This window comes from Coregonus clupeaformis, chromosome 5 (assembly GCF_020615455.1).
Source record: "Coregonus clupeaformis isolate EN_2021a chromosome 5, ASM2061545v1, whole genome shotgun sequence".
In the NCBI taxonomy this organism is placed as follows: domain Eukaryota; kingdom Metazoa; phylum Chordata; class Actinopteri; order Salmoniformes; family Salmonidae; genus Coregonus; species Coregonus clupeaformis.
Window position 1 is genome coordinate 10,410,446 of NC_059196.1, and position 27,888 is coordinate 10,438,333.

At 46.3% G+C, this 27,888-nt stretch overlaps 1 protein-coding gene across 1 annotated transcript in view; it reads left to right on the top strand.

Moving 5' to 3' along the window:
* The first annotated feature begins 9,963 nt into the window (after nt 1–9,963).
* The window catches only part of LOC121560523 (tetratricopeptide repeat protein 9B-like), a 48,113-nt gene continuing 30,188 nt past the window's right edge, over nt 9,964–27,888 (top strand). Inside the window, exon 1 of the mRNA XM_041873470.2 lies at nt 9,964–10,720. Within this exon, the coding sequence (XP_041729404.2) occupies nt 10,348–10,720 (373 nt within the window). The 5' untranslated portion in view covers nt 9,964–10,347. The remainder of the gene's footprint in view (nt 10,721–27,888) is intronic.

The window sequence follows — 27,888 nt, forward strand, 5'->3', positions numbered from 1 at the left end:
CAAACGTTTTCTGTAAGTCTTCACAAGGTTTTCACACACTGTTGCTGGTATTTTGGCCCATTCCTCCATGCAGATCTCCTCTAGAGCAGTATTTTCTATGCGGTTGAGATCTGGAGACTGGCTAGGCCACTCCAGGACCTTGAAATGCTTCTTACGAAGCCACTCCTTCGTTGCCCGGGCAGTGTGTTTGGGATCATTGTCATGCTGAAAGACCCAGCCACGTTTCATCTTCAATGCCCTTGCTGATGGAAGGAGGTTTTCACTCAAAATCTTACAATACATGGCCCCATTCATTCTTTCCTTTACACGGATCAGTCGTCCTGGTCCCTTTGCAGAAAAGCAGCCCCAAAGCATGATGTTTCCACCCCCATGCTTCACAGTAGGTATGGTGATTTGAGTCCCTGGCGGCGTAGTGTGTTACTGATGGTAGGCTTTGTTACTTTGGTCCCAGCTCTCTGCAGGTCATTCACTAGGTCCCCCCGTGTGGTTCTGGGATTTTTGCTCACCATTCTTGTGATCATTTTGACCCCACGGGGTGAGATCTTGCGTGGAGCCCTAGATCGAGGGAGATTATCAGTGGTCTTGTATGTCTTCCATTTCCTAATAATTGCTCCCACAGTTGATTTCTTCAAACCAAGCTGCTTACCTATTGCAGATTCAGTCTTCCCAGCCTGGTGCAGGTCTACAATTTTGTTTCTGGTGTCCTTTGACAGCTCTTTGGTCTTGGCCATAGTGGAGTTTGGAGTGTGACTGTTTGAGGTTGTGGACAGGAGTCTTTTATACTGATAACAAGTTCAAACAGGTGCCATTAATACAGGTAACGAGTGGAGGACAGTGGAGCCTCTTAAAGAAGTAGTTACAGGTCTGTGAGAGCCAGAAATCTTGCTTGTTTGTATGTGACCAAATACTTATTTTCCACCATAATTTGCAAATAAATGCATTAAAAATCCTACAATGTGATTTTCTGGAGAAAAAAATTCTCAATTTGTCTGTCATAGTTGACGTGTACCTATGATGAAAATTACAGGCCTCTCTCATCTTTTTAAGTGGGAGAACTTGCACAATTGGTGGCTGACTAAATTCTTTTTTTCCCCACTGTAGTTAAGTATCAAAAGTAAATGTAATTGCAAAAATGTACTTAAGTATCAAGTACAAGTATAAAACATTTGAAATTGCTTATATTAAGCAAACCAGACGGCACAATGTTCTTGTTAATTTTTTTATTTACGAATAGCAAGGGGCACACTCCAACACTCAGGCATCATTTACAAACGAAGCATTTGTGTTTAGTGAGTCCGCCAGATCAGAGGCAGTAGGGATGACCAGGGATGTTCTTTTGATAAGTGTGTGAATTTGAGTACTTTTGGGTGTCAGAGAAAATGTATGGAGTAAAAAGTACATTATTTTCTTTAGCAATGTAGTGAAGTAAAAGTAGAAATGCATTTTCAACAGTCTTTAACGAGTTCCCACATATTCTGAGCACTTGTTGGCTGCTTTTCCTTCACTCTGCGGTCCGACTCATCCCAAACCATCTCAATTTGGTTGAGGTCAGGGGATTGTGGAGGCCAGGTCATCTGATGCAGCACTCCATCACTCTCCTTCTTGGTAAAATAGCCCTTACACAGCCTGGAGGTGTGTTGGGTCATTGTCCGGTTGAAAAACAAATAAGCCCAAACCAGATGGGATGGCGTATTGCTGCAGAATGCTGTGGTAGCCATGCTGGTTTAGTGTGCCTTGAATTCTAAATAAATCACAGACAGTGTCACCAGCAAAGCACCCCCACACCATAACACCTCCTCCTCCATGGTTTACAGTGGGAAATACACATGCGGCGATCATCCGTTCACCCACAACACGTCTCACAAAGACACGGCGGTTGGAACCAAAAATCTCAAATTTGGACTCCAGACCAAAGGACACATTTCCACTGGTCTAATGTCCATTGCTCGTGTTTCTTGGCCCAAGCAGGTCTCTTCTTATTATTGGTGTCCTTTAGTAGTGGTTTCTTTGCAGCAATTTGACCATGAAGGACTGATTCATACAGTCTCCTCTGAACAGTTGATGTTGACATATGTCTGTTACTTGAACTCTGTGAAGCATTTATTTGGGCTGCAATTTCTGAGGAACAGCCCCCCCTACCTTGTCACAACACAACTGATTGGCTCAAACGCATTAAGAAGGAAAGAAATTCCACAAATTAACTTTTAAGAAGGCACACCTGTTAATTGAAATTCATTCCAGGTGACTACCTCATGAAGCTGGTTGAGAGAATGCCAAGAGTGTGCAAAGCTGTCATCAAGGCAAAGGGTGGCTATTTGAAGAATCTCAAATATAACATATATTTTGATTTGTTTAACACTTTTTTGGTTACTACATGATTCCAGATGTGTTTATTTCATAGTTTTGATGTCTTCACTATTATTCTACAATTTAGAAAATAGTAAAAAATAAAGAGAAACCCTTGAATGAGTAGGTGTTCTAAAACTTTTGACCGGTAGTGTATACCCCAAAAAACTACTTAAGTAGTACTTTTAAGTATTTTTACTTAAGTACTTTACACCACTGTGTAGCACACACCTAGCCTGTAATCCAGAACCTGTTTAGTTAACAATCCACTACTTGTATTTGTCACATGTGCCGGGTGTAGACCTTACCGTGAAATGCTTACTTACAAGCCCTTCACCAACAATGCAATTCAAGAAATAGAGTTAAGAAAATATTTACTAAATAAACTAAAGTAAAAAATAACAATAAAAGTATATAGGTCCTGGATGGCAGGTAGCTTGGCCCCAGTGATGTACTGGGCCGTACGCACTACCCTCTGTAGCGCCTTATGGCCGGATGCCGAGCAGTCTCCTGATGGGGAAAAGGTGTTGTCGTGCCCTCTTCACGACTGTCTTGGTGTGTTTGGACCATGATAGTTTGTTGATGTGGACACCAAGGAACTTGAAACTTTCTGTGTCATGTTATCATGACAAGGAGTGGAATGATAACTCAAACCAACTGGTACCCAGGCTAGCATCCACCTAGGTGATGCACAGAAACCATTGTTGCACCAGAGTCCTCTTCAGCTCTCACAGTGGAGAAGTGATTGGGTGTAATTACGTGTCCGTGATCTTTCGGGGCCATAGGGGACAGAGCAGCTTTGCCAGAGGGGAAGTCCTCTGGGTCACTGCTGCTTAGTAACCAGCACAGTCCCACAGCAGGTGATGCTGGTCATTAATGTGAACAGTGGAACATGGGAATTCATAATAGAGGAGTGTGGCCGAACAACAACAACCATGGATTCTATACCAGTGTAGGTTTGTCTCCTGTGGAATTAATGTAGGCTAGGCTATACAAAAGGGCACAACATTGGTATTTTTGTGGTTCCAATGGAATCTGGTCACAAATCATTGAAATGTACACAATTTTCTCTTGAGGTCGCTCTCATCCTGCTACCTATCACACTCTTCAGGAGAAAAATAACAGAAGAGTGGCATGGTGCGACTGAATTAGCCTAGGTAGGTACACTACATGACCAAAATTATGTGGACACGTGCTCGTCGGACATCTCTTTACAAAATCATGGACATTAAAATGGAGTTGGTCCCCCTTTGCTGCTATAACAGCCTCCACTCTTCTGGGAAGGTTTTCCACTAGATTATGGGACATTGCTGCGGGGACTTGCTCCCGTTCAGCCACAAGAGCATTAGTGAGGTCGGGCACTGATGTTGGGCGATTAGGCCTGGCTCGCAGTCAGTGTTCCAATTCATCCCAAAGGTGTTCGATGGGGTTGAGGTCAGGGCTCTGTGCAGGCCAGTCAAGTTCTTCCACACCGATCTCGACAAACCATTTCTGTATGGACCTTGCACGGGGGCATTGTCATGCTGAAATAGGAAAGGGCCTTCCCCAAACTGTTGTCACAAAGTTGGAAGCACAGAATCATCTAGAATGTAATTGTAGGATGTAGCATTAAGATTTCCCTTCACTGGAACTAAGGGGCCTGAACCATGAAAAACAGCCCCAGAACATTATTCTTCCTCCACCAAACGTAACAGTTGCCCTTATGCATTCTCCTGGCATCCGCCAAACCCAGATTCGTCCTTCGGACTGCCAGATGATGAACCTTGATTCATCACTCCAGTGAACGCGTTTCCACTGCTCCAGAGTCCAATGGCAGCGAGCTTTACACCACTCCAGCCGAAGCTTGGCATGGCTGCTCGGCCATGGAAACCCATTTCATAAAGCTCCCGACGAACAGTTCTTGTGCTGACATTTCTTCCAGAGGCAGCCTGGAACTCGGTAGTGAGTGTTGCAACTGAGGACAGTCGATTTTTACGCACTTCAGCACGCGGCAGTCCAGTTCTTTGAGCTTGTATGGCCTACCACTTCGTGGCTGAGCCATTGTTGCTTCTAGATGTTTACACTTCAAAATAACAGCACTTATAGTTGACCGAGGCAACTCAAGCAGGGCAGAAATTTGATGAACTGACTTGTTGGAAAGGTGCCACGTTGAAAGTCACTGAGCTCTTCAGTAAGGCCATTCTACTGTCAATGTGTGTCTATGGAGATTGCATGGCTGCAGTGGCAATTTAAGCATGTAAATCTTGGTGGGGCAAAAAAATGTAATAATGTTTTATTCATGCCAGCAAAGCCTCAACACTAAACAATACATTCATTGCACTATAACAGTGACAAACAGTGCCCAAACTGTTAGGGCCTACATAAAGCTGTCCCAACAGCAGAGATTTCTTTTCAGCACCATGGAGTGAATCCTTACCACTGCTACACCTGGCTATCAGCGGAGCCTTGACTGGCAGCTAAACAGTTCATTCAGCCTCATTTACTGCCTTTTTTAAAAACATAGCTGATATGGCTGACTTGCTTAAACAAATGTGGTTTCTACTGACAATTGAGATGTACAAACTATGGCATAAGGGAATGACTAGCGAATAAGAGGCAATCCAAGCTAGGACATATGTAGTCAATATAACTATTTGTTAAGCACCTTTGAAATGTACAGCGACAGAATTCAGAACATGGGCCATTCTTACAGTATTCTCCCTGTACACCAAGTCAGAACTGTAGGATAAATAAAGGGGGCATACAGTGGGGAAAAAAAGTATTTAGTCAGCCACCAATTGTGCAAGTTCTCCCACTTAAAAAGATGAGAGAGGCCTGTAATTTTCATCATAGGTACACGTCAACTATGACAGACAAAATGAGCATTTGTTTTCCAGAAAATCACATTGTATGATTTTTAATGAATTTATTTGCAAATTATGGTGGAAAATAAGTATTTGGTCAATAACAAAAGTTTCTCAATACTTTGTTATATACCCTTTGTTGGCAATGACACAGGTCAAACGTTTTCTGTAAGTCTTCACAAGGTTTTCACACACTGTTGCTGGTATTTTGGCCCATTCCTCCATGCAGATCTCCTCTAGAGCAGTGATGTTTTGGGGGCTGTCGCTGGGCAACATGGACTTTCAACTCCCTCCAAAGATTTTCTATGGGGTTGAGATCTGGAGACTGGCTAGGCCACTCCAGGACCTTGAAATGCTTCTTACGAAGCCACTCCTTCGTTGCCCGGGCGGTGTGTTTGGGATCATTGTCATGCTGAAAGACCCAGCCACGTTTCATCTTCAATGCCCTTGCTGATGGAAGGAGGTTTTCACTCAAAATCTCACGATACATGGCCCCATTCATTCTTTCCTTTACACAGATCAGTCGTCCTGGTCCCTTTGCAGAAAAACAGCCCCAAAGCATGATGTTTCCACCCCCCATGCTTCACAGTAGGTATGGTGTTCTTTGGATGCAACTCAGCATTCTTTGTCCTCCAAACACGACGAGTTGAGTTTTTACCAAAAAGTTCTATTTTGGTATCATCTGACCATATGACATTCTCCCAATCCTCTTCTGGATCATCCAAATGCACTCTAGCAAACTTCAGACCGGCCTGGACATGTACTGGCTTAAGCAGGGGGACACGTCTGGCACTGCAGGATTTGAGTCCCTGGCGGCGTAGTGTGTTACTGATGGTAGGCTTTGTTACTTTGGTCCCAGCTCTCTGCAGGTCATTCACTAGGTCCCCCTGTGTGGTTCTGGGATTTTTGCTCACCGTTCTTGTGATCATTTTGACCCCACGGGGTGAGATCTTGCGTGGAGCCCCAGATCGAGGGAGATTATCAGTGGTCTTGTATGTCTTCCATTTCCTAATAATTGCTCCCACAGTTGATTTCTTCAAACCAAGCTGCTTACCTATTGCAGATTCAGTCTTCCCAGCCTGGTGCAGGTCTACAATTTTGTTTCTGGTGTCCTTTGACAGCTCTTTGGTCTTGGCCATAGTGGAGTTTGGAGTGTGACTGTTTGAGGTTGTGGACAGGTGTCTTTTATACTGATAACAAGTTCAAACAGGTGCCAATAATACAGGTAACGAGTGGAGGACAGAGGAGCCTCTTAAAGAAGAAGTTACAGGTCTGTGAGAGCCAGAAATCTTGCTTGTTTGTAGGTGACCAAATACTTATTTTCCACCATAATTTGCAAATAAATTCATAAAAAATCCTACAATGTGATTTTCTGGATTTTTTTCCCTCAATTTGTCCGTCATAGTTGACGTGTACCTATGATGAAAATTACAGGCCTCTCTCATCTTTTTAAGTGGGAGAACTTGCACAATTGGTGGCTGACTAAATACCTTTTTCCCCCACTGTATAGTGAGGGAATTAAGTATTTGATCCCCTGCTGATTTTGTACGTTTGCCCACTGACAAAGACATGATCAGTCTATAATTTTAATGGTAGGTTTATTTGAACAGTGAGAGACAGAATAACAACAAAAAAATCCAGAAAGAAACGCATGTCAAAAATGTTACAAATTTATTTGTATTTTAATGAGGGAAATAAGTATTTGACCCCTCTGCAAAACATGACTTAGTACTTGGTGGCAAAACCCTTGTTGGCAATCACAGAGGTCAGACATTTCTTGTAGTTGGCCACCAGGTTTGCACACATCTCAGGAAGCATAATGTTTTCACCTCCATGTTTGATGGTGGGGATGGTGTTCTTAGGGTCATAGGCAGCATTCTTCCTCCTCCAAACGCGGCGAGTTGAGTTGATGCCAAAGAGCTCCATTTTGGTCTCATTTGACCACAACACTTTCACCCAGTTCTCCTCTGAATCATTCAGATGTTCATTGGCAAACTTCAGACGGCCCTGTATATGTGCTCTCTTGAGCAGGGGGACCTTGTGGGCACTGCAGGATTTCAGTCCTTCACGGTGTAGTGTGTTAACAATTGTTTTCTTGGTGACTATGGTCCCAGCTGCCTTGAGATCATTGACAAGATCCTCCCGTGTAGTTCTGGGCTGATTCCTCACCGTTCTCATGATCATTGCAACTCCACGAGGTGAGATCTTGCATGGAGCCCCAGGCCGAGGGAGATTGACAGTTATTTTGTGTTTCTTCCATTTGCGAATAATCGCACCAACTGTTGTCACCTTCTCACCAAGCTGCTTGGCGATGGTCTTGTAGCCCATTCCAGCCTTGTGTAGGTCTACAATCTTGTCCCTGACATCCTTGGAGAGCTCTTTGGTCTTGGCCAAGGTGGAGAGTTTGGAATCTGATTGATTGATTGATTGCTTCTGTGGACAGGTGTCTTTTATACAGGTAACAAGCTGAGATTAGGAGCACTCCCTTTAAGAGTGTGCTCCTAATCTCAGCTCGTTACCTGTATAAAAGACACCTGGGAGCCAGAAATCTTTCTGATTGAGAGGGGGTCAAATACTTATAACATTTTTGACATGCGTTCTTGTGGATTTTTTTGTTGTTATTCTGTCTCTCACTGTTCAAATAAACCTTCCATTAAAATTATAGACTGATCATTTCTTTGTCAGTGGGCAAACGTACAAAATCAGCAGGGGATCAAATACTTTTTTCCCACACTGTATAAGCAGACAATGAAAGCTCTTACAATATTCGATGATGACATTTCTCTAAAACAGGCTATAGGCTACATGTGCACCACCAAGTCAGAACAGTAGGCTAAGTTATGAGGGGGGTAAGGGACCAAATTATTAGGGTGAGGCACATGGGCTACTAACAGCTTACTACACAGCATACACTTAGTATTACTTTCTTGGCGACAGTATACATATCTCCCTGGCATATTACATCATTTATGCAGCAGCATACAATACATTTTTGGACTCAGCTTGTTGTGCTGTGCTCACTTGAACAGAAGGGTGGCGCGGCGGTCCTTCTTGTGGGCTCTAGAAAGAGGCACGAGTTCCCGATTTGGAATTCCGAGTTGGATGACCGTTCAAAATTATTTTCAGAGTTCACAGTCTTGAACTCACTGATGTCTGAGATTTCCCAGTTCCGAGTTTCCAGTTGTTTTGAACGCGGCAGAAGTCATGCTGGGTTGACAGCATGGCCAATGTATTCAAACTTTACCAATTGGATATCACGAAATAAATGTATTATATTTATATAGAGCACGATGAGACAAGGAAATCCCGGCCGGCCAAACCCTCCCCTAACCTGGACGACGTTGTGCCAATTGTGCGCTGTCCCATCCGGTCTCCCGGTCACGGCCGGCTGTGACACAGCCTGGGATCAAACCAGAGGCTGCAGTCGCTCCTCAGCACTCATTGTTGAATTTGCGATTTCCAACTTGTGTAAAGTTTATGTCCAATGGCCGATGAGCACCAACACGTTTTATCGATAATTTCTCTTCATATGACAAGGATTGAAAAGGATTCGCTAGTAGATTGTCGACTTGATTCTTGATGATGACTGCTTGTCTGGCTTTCAAGCTAAGATCTTAAAAGTATGGTGTTGACATGATCAGTCCAATCAAAGCTATGGTAGATATAACGGGATTTGACATCATTTTATCTGTGGCCAATGACCTTGAGCCTTCTTGGATGGGCACTTCTAATGTAAGTCTATGGCAGCACCCAGGGGGCTTGAATTTTCTAGCTCTACCAGTAGATTTTGCGGTGAGGTAGTGTCCCCATGAGTGACAGAAGACTGAGCCAATCACGGCGCATCTAGAGAACATCACCAACCCCTACACTCCGTATTTTCCGCAGGCTGCTCCACCACCACAGAAAGCACTGAGCTAGGCTGAATCACCTGCATTTTGGAGCTGCCTTCCTAAAGAAAACAAAAAATAAAGTGAGATACCTAGTCAGTTGTACAACTGAATGCATTCAACTGAAATGTGCCTTCCGCATTTAACCCAAGCCCTGTGAATCAGAGAGGTGTGGAGGGCTGCCTTAATCGACATCCCCGGCAACAGTGGGTTAACTGCCTTGCTCAGGGGCAGAAGGACAGATTTTTAGCTTGTCAGCTCGGGGATCCGATCCAGCAATCTTTCGGTTAATACCGGCCAGGCTACCTGCTGAGACCATGTTTGTATGCAGCTTTATTAACTCAATGATTTTTGTTTTTATTTTTTGATTGTTTGCAAACTGATATGTGACACGTATTAATGCCAAAATAACATGCAAAACCTGCCCTGAATGACAGGTCGCCACTGCATGGCTGTGTGTGTGGCTGAAATAGCCGAATCCACTAATTTGAAGGGGTGTCCACATACTTTTGTATGTATAGTGTATATGGAATAGTCTTGAGTTCATTGATTTAATTTGCGCAATTGACAAGTCTTGCCATTTGGATCATAGAAGAGGGCATAGGCCTGCTACAATCATATTGCTGATTACAGGTTTTAAAACGACAGATTTGTAGAAGAGATTTAGCCTCTACCCCCGGCATATTCATACAGTAATTTCAACTCCTGGTTATAAATGTTGGTGTGCTTTTATTTTCCGTTTCTTTCCACAAATCCACTGTGACGCTTGATTGATAATATAAATCCAAGCGAAGATTGTTTACAGCTTTGAAGTGCAAGATCGGACTGAACTCCGCACGACTCCTCCTTTTCCCACAATGCATCGCGCGCGAGCCTGAGTCCGCTGGCTGTGGTGCTGAAACTGCGTGCGGGGGGCTCGAGCGCAGACACACAATCAAAGGCATCCTCTCGCGCGATGGTCAAAAATAGATAGAAGAAGAGGGCTTGTAATTCAGGAATCCAAGCCAATTATTTGTTATTTTTATATAATATACAATTTACGGTAGTCTGAATTTGTGTAAGCTGTTTTGATAGCTTATAGCCTATTTGCGCGGTGCGTGCTAGGTTTTTAGACAGCCCTCTCACTATATTCTCTCGCTCTCATCTTTATTGTTGTTGCCTACCAGTCTGGCGCATTCTTTATGCACAGCACGCTGCTCCAGTCCACTCCGAGAAAATAGACCTTCGCGTCGGAACAGCATGGCCCGGTCCAGTCGCGCCCACTGAGAGAGATGGAAGCCAAGCAGCACTCCATAAAGAGCCTGAAGAGCTACCCAGAGGCGGGGGGCCGGAGCCTTGCGGCGGCGGCGGGAGACGTCGGCGTTGGAGGGTCTCGTGCCGGCTCCGCACAGATGGAGATGGAGGCAAACATACAGAAAGCCATTGACTTCAAGGTGGAGGGCCACCGCTGCTACAAGGAGAAGAAATTCCGGGAAGCGATAGGGAAGTACCACCGGGCTCTGCTGCAGCTGAAAGGGGTACATTTAGTGGATGGAAGTACGGGCTCCGAGGTCAACCTCCTGAGCCAAGCCGCGGTCAAGCTTACGGAGGAGCAGCGGAGAACCGTGGAGATCACGGAGATCGAGTGCTACGACAGCCTGACAGGTGAGTAACGTTAGCTAGCCTAGTCGGTGTTGTTGCTCAGCGTCGCGGGTCCACGCAACGGAGGAGACCCCCGCTCTTGAGGTTCTTGAGCATGGACAGCTCGTATGCTGAGATTGAACCACTGCTGCCATTGTTCGTTCCGGTTCACGGGGTTAGGAAGGAACTAGTTTAGACAATTAGCCAGTGTCAAGCATAATTTCCGCTGCTGTGAAGCCTGTATGGGGTTGGTTAATAAGAATAGACTTAATAATACATCCATTGCGCTTTGCACAATGGACAGCACCATGGTGCTGAATATAGACGGGGAGATGGCGAATGTGTCCATATTTTTAATTGTGTGATATACCTGTAATTTCAACGTGAAATGTATTGCCAATCTCGATTAAAGGTCCAATGCAGCCATTTTTATCTCAATATCAAATAATTTCTGGGTAACAATTAAGTACCTTACTGTGATTGTTTTCAATTTAAAAAAGAAATAAAAAAATAGCTTCTTAGCATAGAGCAATTTCTCAAGCAAGAATTTTGCTATGACAGTCTGGGAGTGGTTTGACTGGGGTGGAAAAAACAGAATACTAGCTGTTATTGGCAGAGAGGTTTGGAACTCTCTTTCTTATTGGTCTATTAACTAATTTACTGCCTGGTGATGTCACCAGCCAGGCCAAAACTATATCCCACCAAAACAGGCTGAAATATCAGGCAGTCTTTTTGAAAAGCTCTTACACTAAAAGGGCATTATCATTTTCAAAATGTCACAGTATTATTCCAACCTCATAGTGTGGAAATATATATAAAACACAGGAAAATTACGTTTTTGACTGCACTGGGCCCTAATCATTATTTTATTAGTAACCTGAACACAGGTTAATTATAATACCATATCGTTTGTGTGCTAGACTCGTTTTTGCCTCAAGCCATGTCTTCCTCTTGTGATTCTTATCAAGGTTTTTTTTCACTGCCTCTCTATTTGTTGTGCTCCATTCAAGTTAATTTTTGCTTCTCTTGATTCCAAACCTTCTCCCCCAGTTAATTCCTTTTAATAGCCACGGGGGAAACCAGTGATTTGATAGTGATCAGCTGTAGTCAGTGGAAAGGTTATATTAGCAGGAGTGGAGAGGTGTACATCCTGTGGAAAAGGGACACAAATACACACAGTGGGAGCCTGGGGTTATATGCTGCCATTTCATCCAACACATGATGCCTCCCACATTGCAGCTGTGTTGTTACAAAAACAGTTCACGTGCTCTGAGGTGGAAAAACATGGTGCGGACCATCCCAATTTTCATGGATCCTAAAATTACCTCACAAATACAAGTAATACGGCACTATGGCTGCGTTTACACAGGCAGCCCAATTCTGATATTTTACCCAATTATTGACAAAAGAGCTGATCTGATTGGTCAAAAGACCAATTAGTGAAGAAATATCAGAATGGGGCTGCCTGTGTAAACGCAGCCAGTGACTTGAAACTCACAGCACTTTGTATGGTTAGAATAATTGACAATATTAGGAGTATTTTCTGGTCAGCATCGTCATGTCTGGTCATCAAGGTTAAGCTCTCTATCAAACCAACCACAAGTGTCAGTTAAATAGGCTATGTATGTGTAATGTAATTCGAAAAGATAAACTGATATCTTACTCAGATAAACTTAATATCTCTAACAATGAGATTTGAGTAAAGCTGAGCTTACAGATATTTGTTATTGGTAATTATTTGAGTAAGAAATAGGATAATCTATTCAACAGATGTGAGTGTAAGAGATTGTCTACTGCCAGATAATCTATGAAACAGATGTATGAGATTTGATTCTAACAGATACAGTAGTCTGTCTGGCAAATGTGAGTTGGCCTATAGGAGATTAGATGCGTCTGTGGGTCTAATGATGACAGGATAAAATATTGTTTACCACTGTGACAGTAGTCTGTCTACGTGGGAGTATGGCTAAGATGTTACTTAATGCATTGTGAAATCTATTTGGTGAGTGATATACTATGATATACTTTATGGTGCTGTCTTGTTCATTTTGTTGACTATCTACGAGGATTCAGCACCCCTATTATTTAGAAGAATCTCTGATTCAGCATGCCATTTTCACTATAAGATATTCTAAAAAACGGTTAACGTGAAACATAAAATGGGTTAAAGGCAGGTTGGGTTGCTGTGGTGCTGGCAGTGTCTCTCTGTGTTCTGGCTCCGCTGGGTCCTGGCTCAACTGGCGTGACAGGCTGAAGGTCGGCTCTCTCTGCCCCGTCTTATGACCCTCTGTCTGGGCCCTGTGGGGGAGCTACCCTGGCGTGAAGGAGAAATAGAGAGGGAGGGAGGGGGATGGAAAGAGAGGTTAAAAGGAAGAAGGGGAGAATAGAGGAAAATAGGAGGTTAAAAGACATAGGGAGTGTAAACGAGAGCGAGAGAGAGAAGAAGAAAGATAAAAGGAGGAGGGAAAGCGAGTTCAGTGGGTGATGGGGGCATATTTACCATGGCAACCATCACTGGGCCTTTTCCTGTTGTTATTCTCGTGTCCATCACCTCATTCCGCTCTCACTTCTCACAATAACAAAGACCCATACACACAGGGATTGTTGGATATTTTGGGACCTCTCCCTCATTCTCAGTGTTTTATTTTAGAATAAAAATACATTATTCAAACACATTTCATAAGACTGGAGACCTCTCCACTCTACCAACGGTCTGGCTAGCCAGAGTCTTGCTGGACAGAAGGTGGCCCCTGTGGTGATGAGTGAGGCAGCGTTTTGATTGGCCAGCTGTCTTAGTCTCTGACGCATGATACAGGGGCAACAGAGTGGACAGCCTCACCACCAGTGCTTCTGTGTGTGTGTGTGTGTGTGTGTCTGTGTGCGTGATTCTGTTTGTCTCAGCAATCGTACCTCTGAAGAACAGCAGCTAACCAAGGGGGTGTCTGATATGGAGGAGGGTGGGGGTGCACATACAGTGGGGAAAAAAAGTATTTAGTCAGCCACCAATTGTGCAAGTTCTCCCACTTAAAAAGATGAGAGAGGCCTGTAATTTTCATCATAGATACACGTCAACAATGACAGACAAAATGAGAAAAAAAAATCCAGAAAATCACATTGTAGGATTTTTAATATATTTATTTGCAAATTATGGTGGAAAATAAGTATTTGGTCAATAACAAAAGTTTCTCAATACTTTGTTATATACCCTTTGTTGGCAATGACACAGGTCAAACGTTTTTCTGTAAGTCTTCACAAGGTTTTCACACACTGTTGCTGGTATTTTGGCCCATTCCTCCATGCAGATCTCCTCTAGAGCAGTGATGTTTTGGGGCTGTCGCTGGGCAACACGGACTTTCAACTCCCTCCAAAGATTTTCTATGGGGTTGAGATCTGGAGACTGGCTAGGCCACTCCAGGACCTTGAAATGCTTCTTACGAAGCCACTCCTTCGTTGCCCGGGCGTTGTGTTTGGGATCATTGTCATGCTGAAAGACCCAGCCACGTTTCATCTTCAATGCCCTTGCTGATGGAAGGAGGTTTTCACTCAAAATCTCACGATACATGGCCCCATTCATTCTTTCCTTTACACGGATCAGTCGTCCTGGTCCCTTTGCAGAAAAACAGCCCCAAAGCATGATGTTTCTACCCCCATGCTTCACAGTAGGTATGGTGTTCTTTGGATGCAACTCAGCATTCTTTGTCCTCCAAACACGACGAGTTGAGTTTTTACCAAAAAAGTTCTATTTTGGTTTCATCTGACCATATGACATTCTCCCAATCCTCTTCTGGATCATCCAAATGCACTCTAGCAAACTTCAGACGGGCCTGGACATGTACTGGCTTAAGCAGGGGGACACGTCTTGCACTGCAGGATTTGAGTCCCTGGCGGCGTAGTGTGTTACTGATGGTAGGCTTTGTTACTTTGGTCCCAGCTCTCTGCAGGTCATTCACTAGGTCCCCCCGTGTGGTTCTGGGATTTTTGCTCACCGTTCTTGTGATAATTTTGACCCCACGGGGTGAGATCTTGCGTGGAGCCCCAGATCGAGGGAGATTATCAGTGGTCTTGTATGTCTTCCATTTCCTAATAATTGCTCCCACAGTTGATTTCTTCAAACCAAGCTGCTTACCTATTGCAGATTCAGTCTTCCCAGCCTGGTGCAGGTCTACAATTTTGTTTCTGGTGTCCTTTGACAGCTCTTTGGTCTTGGCCATAGTGGAGTTTGGAGTGTGACTGTTTGAGGTTGTGGACAGGTGTCTTTTATACTGATAACAAGTTCAAACAGGTGCCATTACAGTTTTTCTCAATTGCTAAAACACTAAACCCTATTGTCTGAACCAAATGCTCAGTTGCCTGAACCCACTGATTGACTCAATCACTCTTTTGGCAAAACCATAAGCACTTTTCACCTGTTTAGACACAACTTGCCAACACATTTTCATTGTGATGCACCCGTGCTGCATAATGGTGAGCACAGGTGACAAAAGTCAAACACAATTAGAGCACAGGTATCACCACTTGAACACAACAACTCAAAATGGATCACACTTGTGGCTAATTATGTGAGGGAACATATACAGTAAGCCAGTTCAGAGAGCACTGGTTTGTGAGGCCCTACAATGGATAGAAATATGAGAGGAAGAGTTCGTGTGAGAGGAGGTCGAGGTGGTCGAGGTGGTCAGCGAAGACAAAGAACAGTAATATCTGATGAAATCAGAGCTACTGTGATTGACCATGTTCTTGTCCATGGTATGAACATGAGGGAGGCTGGACAAAGGGTACAACCAAACATCAGTAGATTCACTGTGTCCACCATAATCCGAAGATTTAGAGAAGAGAACAGGTAATTACCTTTTTTGACATTATAGTACATTATGTACATGTTGACAGCAATTACTGTATGACATACTATATACTGTACCACAGTATACTGTAAGTGAATATATGTTTCAGTACATCACTGTACCAATGTACTGTAGTATTGTAATGGAGGGTTGGTCTAACTGTTTGTAGGCCTAGTATTCCATGTATATTTTTTGTAACTCCATGTTCTCTTTTTGTAGAATTGAAAGACTGCCACATGGGGGTGGGAGGACAGGTATGTTCTCCCCCACACCAAGAGACCCTAATTGTTGATATGGTCCGTGAGAACAATGCCATTAAACTGAGCGAAATTCAGCAGAAGATCATTGAGGACCATTTACATTTTGAGGGTATCAACAGTGTCAGCCTCTCTACTGTTGATCGTGTCCTCAAGCGCAACAGACTGCGCATGAAACAGCTATACAGAGTGCCCTTTGATCGCAACTCAGACAGAGTCAAAGAGCAAAGATTCCAGTATGTACAGGTTGGCATATATCCAGACACATTCAATGTTGATTACTCTAAGTAGTGATTTACTGTAGTGGCCTAAATCACTTTTTCCGTATCACTTACAAAACTATATCTATTTCTACAGAGGGTTTTTCAACTGGATGCAATGGAAAGACCCCATCAATACATCTACATGGATGAAGCTGGGTTTAATCTCACCAAAAGGAGAAGGAGAGGCCGTAATGTGATTGGCCATCGGGCCATTGTTGGTGTTCCTGGGCAGCGTGGTGGCAATGTCACATTATGTGCTGCCATCAGCAATCATGGGGTTGTCCACCATCATGCCAACCTGGGGCCCTACAACACTCACCAGCTCCTCATTTTCCTCAATCACATGCGAGATGCTTTGTTAGGGCAGCAGGATGAGCATCCCATCTATGTTGTTGTTTGGGACAATGTGAGTTTTCACAGAGCCCTCCAGGTTAGAGAGTGGTACAATATGAACCAAGGTTTTATCAATCTTTGCCTTCCACCGTACTCCCCTTTCCTAAACCCCATTGAGGAATTATTCTCCTCATGGCGGTGGAAGGTATATGAACGCCAACCTTACACCAGGGTAAATCTCCTGCAAGCCATGGGACTTGCCTGTGGTGACATAGGTGTGGAGGCATGCCAAGCCTGGATACGGCATGCCAGGGGTTTTTTCCCCCGTTGCCTGGCCAGACAAAATGTGGCCAGTCCTGTGGCCTGACCCAGTACGGAGACATGATGCTGTGGCTGAGTAATGCACTTATTTGTATATTTTTGTACTTTATTTTTACATGGGCTTACTGTACACAAGTGGCAAACGCATAAGATTTCTGTTTGTTTTTACAAGTGCTACATGTAAATGCACAAGATTTCTGTTTTGTCTTTTTGTACAAGTGCTAAATGCACAGTTTTTTTTTGTTTTGCAACATGCATTTAGCCTACAGTGAACAATAAACATTTATTTCTCCAGCTTCATGTCCTGAGCATTGTGTTTTCTATTTTTCTACGTAGTGTTTAGTGACTGTTCAGTAGTGTTTTTATTTTGATTGACTCGGGGCACGATTTGAAAACATAGTTCAGTTTTGAGCACAGATTGAACTGTTTTGAGGTGAAAGTTTGGTTTTGCAAGAAGAGTCTGAGGTTTTGTGAATGTAGCTTGAAAATTGGGTTTTGTGTTCACAGTTAAGAGAAAATGAGAGCAGCTTTCAAGAAATGTGTCTTAGCAATCGAGAAAAACTGTAATACAGGTAACGAGTGGAGGACAGAGGGGCCTCTTAAAGAAGAAGTTACAGGTCTGTGAGAGCCAGAAATCATGCTTGTTTGTAGGTGACCAAATACTTATTTTCCACCATAATTTGCAAATAAATTCATAAAAAATCCTACAATGTTATTTTCTGGATTTTTTTCTCTCAATTTGTCTGTCAGAGTTGACGTGTACCTATGATGAAAATTACAGGCCTCTCTCATCTTTTTAAGTGGGAGAACTTGCACAATTGGTGGCTGACTAAATACTTTTTTTCCCCACTGTATTGCTTCTCGCCCTGCCATTACCACAGTGCCCATGCTGACATTGCTGTGTGTGTGTTGTCTGTTTTTTGTAGATGTATGTGCAAGCTTATTTTGTGTGTGTGTGTGTGTGTGTGTGCGTGCTTGACTTTTGTTGTGACAAGGACAGTCTTTCCTCCCTATTGTGTGTCTTGTGCCAGTCACAACTCCTTTTTAAATGACATGGCTACCCAACAAAAGCGGCCCAGAGGTTTTCACTAAATACAGTGATTTTGCCGTAAGCATGGCGCAGACAGGGATTGTGTTTGTTACTGAGATTCAAGACAGGAGAGAAGCCAACATCAAAGGAGACAAGTAATGATAGAAAGAGACAGAAGAAACTGTGAGAGAATGACAACAAAATAAAGAACTGCAGAGAGAGAGAGAGAGAGAGAGAGAGAGAGAGAGAGAGAGAGAGAGAGAGAGAGAGAGAGAGAGAGAGAGAGAGAGAGAGAGAGAGAGAGAGAGAGAGAGAGAGAGAGAGAGAGAGAGGAGAGAGAGGAGAGAGAGAGAGAGAGAGAGAGAGAGAGAGAGAGAGAGAGAGAGAGAGAGAGAGAGAGAGAGAGAGAGAGAGAGAGAGAGAGAGGGGTGCATACAGTGTTGTTACCTGATTCTGTCTGAGAGAGAGCCATTGAGATGAATGGTCTACAGTGGCTTGCGAAAGTATTTTTCCTATTTTGTTACCTTACAACCTGGAATTAAAATAGATTTTTGGGGGGCTTGTATCATTTCATTTACACAACATGCCTACCATTTGAAGATGCAAAATAATTTTTTTTGTAAAACAAACTAGAAATAAGACAAAAAAACAGAACTTGAGCGTGCATAATTATTCACCCCCCCCAAAGTCAATACTTTGTAGAGCCACCTTTTGCAGCAATTACAGCTGCAAGTCTCTTGGGGTATGTCTCTATTGTCACGGTTTCGGCCGAGGCTGCCTCTCTCCCTTGTTCGGGCAGGCTTCGGCGTTCGTCGTCTCCGGAATTCTAGCTGCCACCGCTAGATGTTTCATGTTCGTTTGCTTTTGTCTGTTTGTTTACACACCTGTTTCTGTTTTGACGTAATTAGTGTCCTATAAGTTTCTCGTTGTGTTTGTCTAGTGTTGTGTGTGATTGTTTCGTGTCAGGTGTTTGTGCGTAACCTGTGTTGTCGGTACGCCAGTTCTATTAGCTTCCTCCTCGGTTGAGGAGAGTTTTGCGCTCTGTGTTTGTGCGCTCGTGTGTGACGCCTGTGTGCGTCTGTTTGGCCTCAGGCCGCCTTTTGGATTATTTTGCTCAAGTAAAGTCTTGTTGGACTGTACATCTGCTTCTGCGCCTGATTCCACACCACACCATTTCAACACCCGTGACAGAATCACACACCTCAACAATGGAATCAGCAGGAGCCGTAGCAGCCCAGACGAGACTGGAAGCCCAGGTTCGGGACCAGCAAGAGCAGCTCCTGCAGATGGGGACCGCCCTGCAGGAGGTGATTACCACACTCCGAGGCTGGGGTTCGCCTCCACCGCCGCCCGCCCTGCCAGCACCATCGGCCAGCCCGCCCATTCCAGCGCCGGAACCTCGAGGAGTCCGACTATCTCTCCCGAGGGCCTACGACGGGACCGCGGCTGGGTGTCAGGGATTCCTGCTCCAGGTAGAGCTATACCTGGCCACCGTGCACCCGGCACCTTCAGGGCATGAGAGCGTGTCCGCCCTGATCTCCTGCCTGGCCGGAAAAGCGTTGGAGTGGGCCAACGCGGAGTGGAGGAAGATCGACGCCACGACGATTACGTACACCGAGTTCTCCCGCCGCTTCAGGGCGGTGTTTGACCATCCCCCGGAGGGGAAAGCGGCGGGGGAGCGTCTGGTCTTCCTCCGGCAGGGGAGGAGAAGTGCCCAGGAATTCGCGCTCGAATTCCGTACTCTAGCGGCAGATGCAGGGTGGAATGATCGGGCCCTCATCGATCTATACCGATGCAGCCTACGAGAGGGACGTCCGTCGGGAGCTGGCTTGTAGGGACACCAGCCTCACTTTCGACCAGCTGGTTGATATGTCCATCAGGCTGGATACCTTGCTGGCTACCCGCGGACGTCCTGCGGAGGGTCCGTCCATTCCACCCTCCAGCGTCTCCGAGCCTTGTCCTATGGAGCTCGGGGCGCTGGCGCTAGAGAGAGGAGGAGTCGGCAGGCTAGGGGGTCCATCCACTGCACCAACTGTGGTCGGGGAGGACACACCGCGGCTAGGTGCTGGGGATGGCCTCCTAGGGGAGATGACGACAGGTCCCGCACTGGGGATTCCCTCCAGGTGAGTAGGCGCCCCACTCACCCAGAGCTCACTGTTGCCCATTTTTGTATGCCTGTACGTTTTCCACAGGTAGCACCTCATTCCCAGCATAAGGCGCTGGTAGATTCAGGCGCAGCTGGGAATTTTATTGATAAAAAGTTTTGTTTAGCGTTAGGGATTCCCCTCATTCCTGTTGATGTTCCTTTTCCCGTTCACGCCCTAGATAGTCGTCCGTTGGGTACGGGCTTAATCAGGGAGGTCACGGCGCCACTTAGGATGTGTGCGCAGGGGGGATCATCAGGAGATGATTCAGCTGTTCCTGATTGACTCTCCTGCGTATCCGGTGGTGCTGGGCATGCCCTGGTTGAGTACCCATAACCCAGCGATTTCGTGGCAGGAGAGGGCTCTGATGGAGTGGTCTGCTCAGTGTGTGGGTAGGTGTTTGGGCGTTTCCGTAGGGGGCTACCTCGGTGGAGAGTCCAAACCAGGTGCCCGCATTGCACGTTCCACCTGAGTATGGGGATTTGGCTATTGCGTTTAGTAAGGCGAGGGCGACGCGGTTGCCACCCCATAGGCAGGGGGATTGTGCGATAAACCTCCAGGCAGGAGCTGCGCTCCCACGGAGCCATGTGTATCCTCTGTCTCAGGAGGAGAAGAAAGCTATGGAGATTTACATAGACGAATCGCTGAGACAAGGATACATACGGCCGTCCACTTCCCCGCGTCATCGAGTTTCTTTTTCGTGAAGAAAAAGGATGGTGGTTTGCGTCCGTGCATCGATTACCGTGGTCTCAATCAGATTACGGTGAAGTATAGTTATCCACTCCCGCTGATTGCGACCATGACTGAGTCGTTGCATGGGGCGCGTTTCTTCACGAAATTAGATCTCAGGAGCGCGTACAACTTGGTGCGCATCAGGGAGGGTGATGAATGGAAAACAGCCTTTAGTACCACCTCGGGCCATTACGAGTATCTGGTCATGCCATACGGGTTGATGAACGCTCCATCAGTTTTCCAATCATTTGTGGATGAGATCTTCAGGGACATGCAGGGGCAGGGGGTGGTGGTGTACATTGATGACATTCTCGTGTACTCACCTACCCGTGTCGAGCATGTGGCCCTGGTGCGCAGGGTGTTGCGGAGGCTGGTGGAGCACGACCTGTATGTGAAGGCAGAGAAGTGTCTGTTTTTCCAGGAGTCGGTCTCCTTTTTGGGTTATCAGTTGTCTGCGTCAGGGGTGAAGATGGAGGTAGACCGGGTGTCGGCCGTGCGTAATTGGCAAACACCAACCACTGTGAAGGAGGTGCAGCAGTTTTTGGGGTTTGCAAATTACTACAGGAGGTTTATCCGGGGTTTTGGACAGGTGGCAGCTCCCATCACGTCTCTGTTGAAGGGGGGTCCGGTGCGTCTGCAGTGGTCGGCCGAGGCGGACAGGGCGTTTGGGAGGCTGAAGGACCTGTTTACCTCGGCCCCGGTGCTGGCGCATCCGGATCCCTCTTTGCCGTTCCAAGTAGAGGTGGACGCGTCGGAGGCCGGTTTAGGAGCCGTGCTTTCACAACGGTCTGGCGCGCCACCTAAACTCCGCCCCTGTGCTTTTTATTCTAAGAAGCTCAGTCCGGCGGAGCGGAACTATGACGTAGGGGACAGGGAGCTGTTAGCCGTGGTACAGGCTCTAAAGGTGTGGAGGCACTGGCTTGAGGGGGCTCAACACCCTTTCCTCATTTTGACGGACCACCGTAACCTGGAGTACATCCGGGCGGCGAGGAGGCTGAACCCTCGCCAGGCAAGATGGAGTATGTTCTTGACTAGGTTTACTTTTAAGATCACGTACATCCCTGGTTCACAGAATGGCAAGGCAGATGCGCTGTCTCGGCGGTATGACGCGGAGGAGAGGTCCGTGGAGCCCACTCCCATACTGCCTGAGTCGTGTCTGGTGGCACCGGTAGTGTGGGAGGTCGATGCTGAACTCGAGCGGGCGTTACGCACCGACCCTAGTCCACCACAGTGCCCGGAGGGTCGGAAGTACGTTCCGCTCGAGGTTCGGGATCGATTGATCTATTGGGCTCACACGTCACCCTCCTCTGGACATCCGGGTATCGGCCGGACAGTGCACTGTCTTAGTGCCAAGTACTGGTGGCCCACGTTGGCAAGGGATGTGAGGGTTTATGTTTCCTCCTGCTCGGTGTGCGCCCAGTGTAAGGCGCCTAGACATCTACCTAGGGGTAAGTTGCTACCCCTGCCCGTTCCACAACGGCCATGGTCCCACCTATCAGTGGACTTTATAACAGACCTTCCCCTCTCCCAAGGGAATACTACCATCCTGGTCGTTGTGGACCGGTTCTCTAAGGCCTGTCGTTTGCTCCCCATGCCGGGTCTTCCCTACGGCCCTGCAAACTGCCGAGGCACTGTTTACCCATGTGTTCCGGCACTACGGGGTACCCGAGGACATTGTGGCTGATCGGGGTCCCCAATTCACCTCCAGAGTCTGGAGAGCGTTTATGGAGCGGTTGGGGGTCTCGGTGAGCCTCACCTCGGGTTACCACCCAGAGAGCAATGGGCAGGTGGAGCCGCGTAAACCAGGATGTGGGTAGGTTTCTCAGAACATACTGCCAGGACCGGCCGGAGGAGTGGTCAAGGTACGTTCCCTGGGCCGAGATGGCCCAGAATTCCCTACGCCATTCCTCCACTAACCTAACTCCATTTCAATGTGTGTTAGGTTACCAGCCGGGTTCTGGCACCCTGGCAGCAGAGCCAGATCGAGGCTCCTGCGGTGGATGAGTGGGCGCGGCGCTCGGAGGAGACTTGGAATGCTGCACACGTCCACCTGCAGCGGGCCCTCCGACGTCAGAAGGCGAGCGCTGATCTCCACCGCAGTGAGGCACCGGTGTACGCACCTGGTGATCGAGTCTGGCTCTCTACCAGAAACCTGCCCCTCCGCCTGCCCTGTCGGAAACTGGGTCGGCGGTTTGTAGGGCCATTTAAAGTCCTGAGAAGGTTGAACGAGGTATGTTATAGATTACAGCTACCTGTGGAGTATAAGTGTATTAACCCCTCGTTCCATGTGTCCCTTCTCAGGCCGGTGGTAGCGGGCCCACTCCAAGAAGATGAGATCTTGGAGACTCCTCCGCCCCGTTGGACATCGAGGGGGCACCGGCGTACTCCGTAAGATCCATCTTGGATTCGAGACGTCGGATGGGGGTCTCCAGTATCTAGTGGAGTGGGAGGGGTACGGTCCGGAGGAGCGGTGCTGGGTGCCGAGGAGAGACGTGTTGGACCCGTCGCTCCTGACGGAGTTCCATCGGAGGCATCCGACGCGCCCTGCGCCGCGTCCCCCTGGTCGTCCCCGAGGCCGGAGTCGGCGCACGTCTGGAGCCGCGCGTCAAGGGGGGGGTACTGTCACGGTTTCGGCCGAGGCTGCCTCTCTCCCTTGTTCGGGCAGGCTTCGGCGTTCGTCGTCTCCGGAATTCTAGCTGCCACCGCTAGATGTTTCATGTTCGTTTGCTTTTGTCTGTTTGTTTACACACCTGTTTCTGTTTTGACGTAATTAGTGTCCTATAAGTTTCTCGTTGTGTTTGTCTAGTGTTGTGTGTGATTGTTTCGTGTCAGGTGTTTGTGCGTAACCTGTGTTGTCGGTACGCCAGTTCTATTAGCTTCCTCCTCGGTTGAGGAGAGTTTTGCGCTCTGTGTTTGTGCGCTCGTGTGTGACGCCTGTGTGCGTCTGTTTGGCCTCAGGCCGCCTTTTGGATTATTTTGCTCAAGTAAAGTCTTGTTGGACTGTACATCTGCTTCTGCGCCTGATTCCACACCACACCATTTCAACACCCGTGACATCTATAAGCTTGGCACATCTAGCCACTGGGACTTTTGCCCATTCTTCAAGGCAAAACTGCTCCAGCTCCTTCAAGTTGGATGGGTTCCGCTGGTGTACAGCAATCTTTAAGTCATACCACAGATTCTCAATTGGATTGAGGTCTGGGCTTTGACTAGGCCATTCCAAGACATTTAAATGTTTCCCCTTAAACCACTCGAGTCTTGCTTTAGCAGTATACACTTCCCTTGACTTGCAAAGGGGGTGAATACATATGCACGCACCATTGTCCTGCTGGAAGGTGAACCTCCTTCCCAGTCTCAAATCTCTGGAAGACTGAAACAGGTATCCCTCAAGAATTTCCCTGTATTTAGCGCCATCCATCATTCCTTCAATTCTGACCAGTTTCCCAGTCCCTGCCGATGAAAAACATCCCCACAGCATGATGCTGCCACCACCATGCTTCACTGTGGGATGGTGTTCTCGGGGTGATGAGAGGTATTGGGTTTGCACCAGACATAGCGTTTTCCTTGATGGCCAAAAAGCTCAATTTTAGTCTCATCTGACCAGAGTACCTTCTTAAATATGTTTGGGGAGTCTCCCACAAGCCTTTTAGCGAACACCAAACATGTTTTCTTATTTTTTTCTTTAAGCAATGGCTTTTTTCTGGCCACTCTTCCATAAAGCCCAGCTCTGTGGAGTGTACGGCTTAAAGTGTTCCTATGGACAGATACTCCAATCTCCGCTGTGGAGCTTTGCAGCTCCTTCAGGGTTATCTTTGGTCTCTTTGTTGCCTCTCTGATTAATGCCCTCCTTGCCTGGTCCGTGAGTTTTGGTGGGCGGCCCTCTCTTGGCAGGTTTGTTGTGGTGCAATATTCTTTCCATTTTTTTATAATGGATTTAATGGTGCTCCATGGGATGTTCAAAGTGTCTGATATTTTTTTAGAACCCAACCCTGATCTGTACTTCTCCACAATTTTGTCCCTGACCTGTTTGGAGAGCTCCTTGGTCTTCATGGTGCCGCTTGCTTAGTGGTGCCCCTTGCTTAGTGGTGTTGCAGACTCTGGGGCCTTTCAGAACAGGTGTGTTTATATATACTGAGATCATGTGACACTTAGATTGCACACAGGTGGACTTTATTTAACTAATTATGTGACTTCTGAAGGTAATTGGTTGCACCAGATCTTATTTAGGGGCTTCATAGCAAAGGGGGTGAATACATATGCACGCACCACTTTTCCGTTATTGATTTTTTCGATTCCACTTCACCGATTTGGACTATTTTGTGTATGTCCATTACATGAAATCCAAATAAAAATCCATTTAAATTACAGATTGTAATGCAACAAAATAGGAAAAACGCCAAGGGGGATGAATACCTTTGCAAGGCACTGTATTTGCCATCGTCCTTGTTAAAAGAGCCAAAATGCTGTTTCCCCATGGGGCTGTGGGACTGTGTCTAAGTGGGTTACACCAGGCAGTCTGTCTGTAGCCACTCTGTAAATGGTGCTGCAACATGTTGGCCAGAGGGAGACTGTCAGCCACGCAGGTTGACGATTTTGGGATGAATCATGTTCTGCAGACAGCACACACCCACCCAAACCACATACTGTGCTCACAGATACATATGATAACAGCCAATATACTAACAGTTTTTCCACTGTTCTGTTCATACATGGCACTCAAAGCACTTCCCAAAAATTAGACCCTATGAGCAAAAGACGTTGAAAAGGCGTGGAAAACACGTATTTTCAACGTTTTGTGCTCACTGTTTTGTGCTCACTGGGGAGGAAGAATATAAAACAGCAGGAAGCAGTTGCTGGATTATTAGATCATTTGAGACAATACAGATTATCTGAATAAGCAAAGAGAAATGTTCTGTAGAGCACAGACGTCAATGTAAAAAAAATGAGTCAGGTCCAAACTCCTTTTGTGAGGGATATTGAACCATCTTTTCCTTGGCCCATTTCCTCTGATCTCTGACTCAATTATTCCTTTGTTCCGTGTGATTGGCTCGATCAGTGCGCGAGTCATGAGTCACAGCCTTGGGTTGCAGCAGTAGCAGCGGCACAACGTCATGAGCGGAACCGCTTGTTTCGTAACACCCAACACCTTTTATTCACCCATCAGGATGTTTCGTAACACCCAACACCTTTTATACACTGTTCTCGAATGCTCTTCTTACTGCTATGATGATCCAGAAACTTCCACCCACTTGTGTGTGTGTGTGTGTGTGTGTGTGTGTGTGTGTGTGAGCTGTACCACTCAGCAGCAGATCCATCCATAGCCCTTTCAGGAGACTGGCTTTCTTTTAGACACAATGCATTAAGCCAAAGAGCTGCGATGAGGGCATGGTTTAGACTGTGTATTATTTCATCGATGTCCATTAACATTTTGCTGTGGTATGTTTATACTAATCCATGAGGCTCCTAGAATGCTCATGGGGTTCATTTACAACTAACTGGAGGTAGTGGGTGTATCAACACAACCTCCATTAGCTCCATCACTGGCCAGTGTGTGTGCGTGCGTGTGTGTGTGTGTGTGTGTGTGTGTGTGTGTGTACGCATGCATGTGTGTATCCGTGACTGATGCAAAGGGTCAATATTTCTCACCACATCCATTGCCACTCAGGGCTATTACGTTGAGGCCATCGATGAACTCGTGACCCTTGACTTGCAATTACAGGCCCCCATAGTAACGAGACTTCAATGAGCGTGTAGATACAGTATCATCAGCATCTGTTTCTCCCCAGACAAGGAATAGACAACCAACAGTCTTAGAATAATTAGATAAAAGTCAATTAACTGGGAGTTCCATTTGGCTCCCAGTGCCGCTACACTTCCCCAACAATCTTTAGATTTATGACATCACTCTCTAATCTTAATCTCATTCCAGAAGGGAACGGGGGTATAATACTGTCAGAGGTTGCGCCAAAATGGCACCCTATTCCCTATATAGTGCACTACTTTTGACCAGGTCAAAAATAGTGCACTATATAGGGAATAGGGTGCCATCTAGGACACAGACTTAGTCCTCAGTGCTATATAATACTGCAGAGGGGGTGCTATCTATCACGAGGCCTAGCCTACTATACAGTCCAGTCAGCCCCCTCTTATAAAACCAGAGTGGAGCAGGGAAAACACCTCCCTTTCACCCACTGCCAATAACGTCACTAGAGGAGGAGATGAAGGGGGAAGAGGGAGAGCGAGGGAGAGACAGGGGGAATGAGGTGTATGGGAGAAGAGGAGGAGGGTGTAGGGGAAAGTATTCTGTATGGGGAGGGAGAAGGGAGTTGAAGGGAAATGCAAGGGTGAATTATTTGGGGGAGGAGGAGAGAGGAAGGTGAGGGTGAAAAGGAGGAATGGAGGATGGTGTTTTGCCTTGGTTCGTATGTTGGCTGTTCCGGGGTTGCGTGGTTGTATGAGAGCCATGGGCGCGTTATGCCAGGTCTGCAGATGGCATGGCATCACTGTGGGGGCTCGACTGGGCACACTGTACTCTCCTCTTTACCGTTCCATTGCAGCCAAGAGAGAGGGAACGAGAGAGAGAGAAAGAGAGAAAGGGAGTGGGTCAGGGATCCAAGAGAAGGTGCGCTTTGCGTGAAGAGGAGGAGGGTGTGGGAAAGAGAGCCAGAGAAACTGGACAGGGTGTTAAGGGAACTGTTAAATATGAAGGGATTAGAAGAGAGAGATGGAGAGAGAGAGGGGGAAGAAAAGAGTGAGGTGACTTTGGTGGACCTTTTTGACCTCTGGGAGGAGGCGGGAGTATGTTACATCGTTCTTCGTTGCTGCATTTGCTTATCATTTTTCATTGTAAGTATGGTGATGAGAAATCCCATCCAAGGCTAACGGTATTATATCATTGCCCTGGCAGAGCTAGAGTGATCTTGTCATGGCAGTAAATAAGATCCAGTCATCTGCAAAGGAGGGAGGGAGGGCCTTTTTAGTCCTCAGTTGAAAGTCACACCATTAGCTTAGAGGAAACTGAAACAGATGCCCTCTCTGTCACTCTGAGAGAGAGAGAGTTTTTAATAAAACCTTTATTTTATACTCAAGTGTTAACACAAATAATGGCACACTGCCTTTTCAAAAATGAAACAACAAATGTCATTCCTAAATAAAAATGAAAACAAAAATATATTCATTCAACTCATTTCATCAACAAAAAATAGTTTCCCCTCCTCCACAAAACAAACCGCTCCTTCGTAGGCCCACTTCTCCTCAAACAATGGGATATC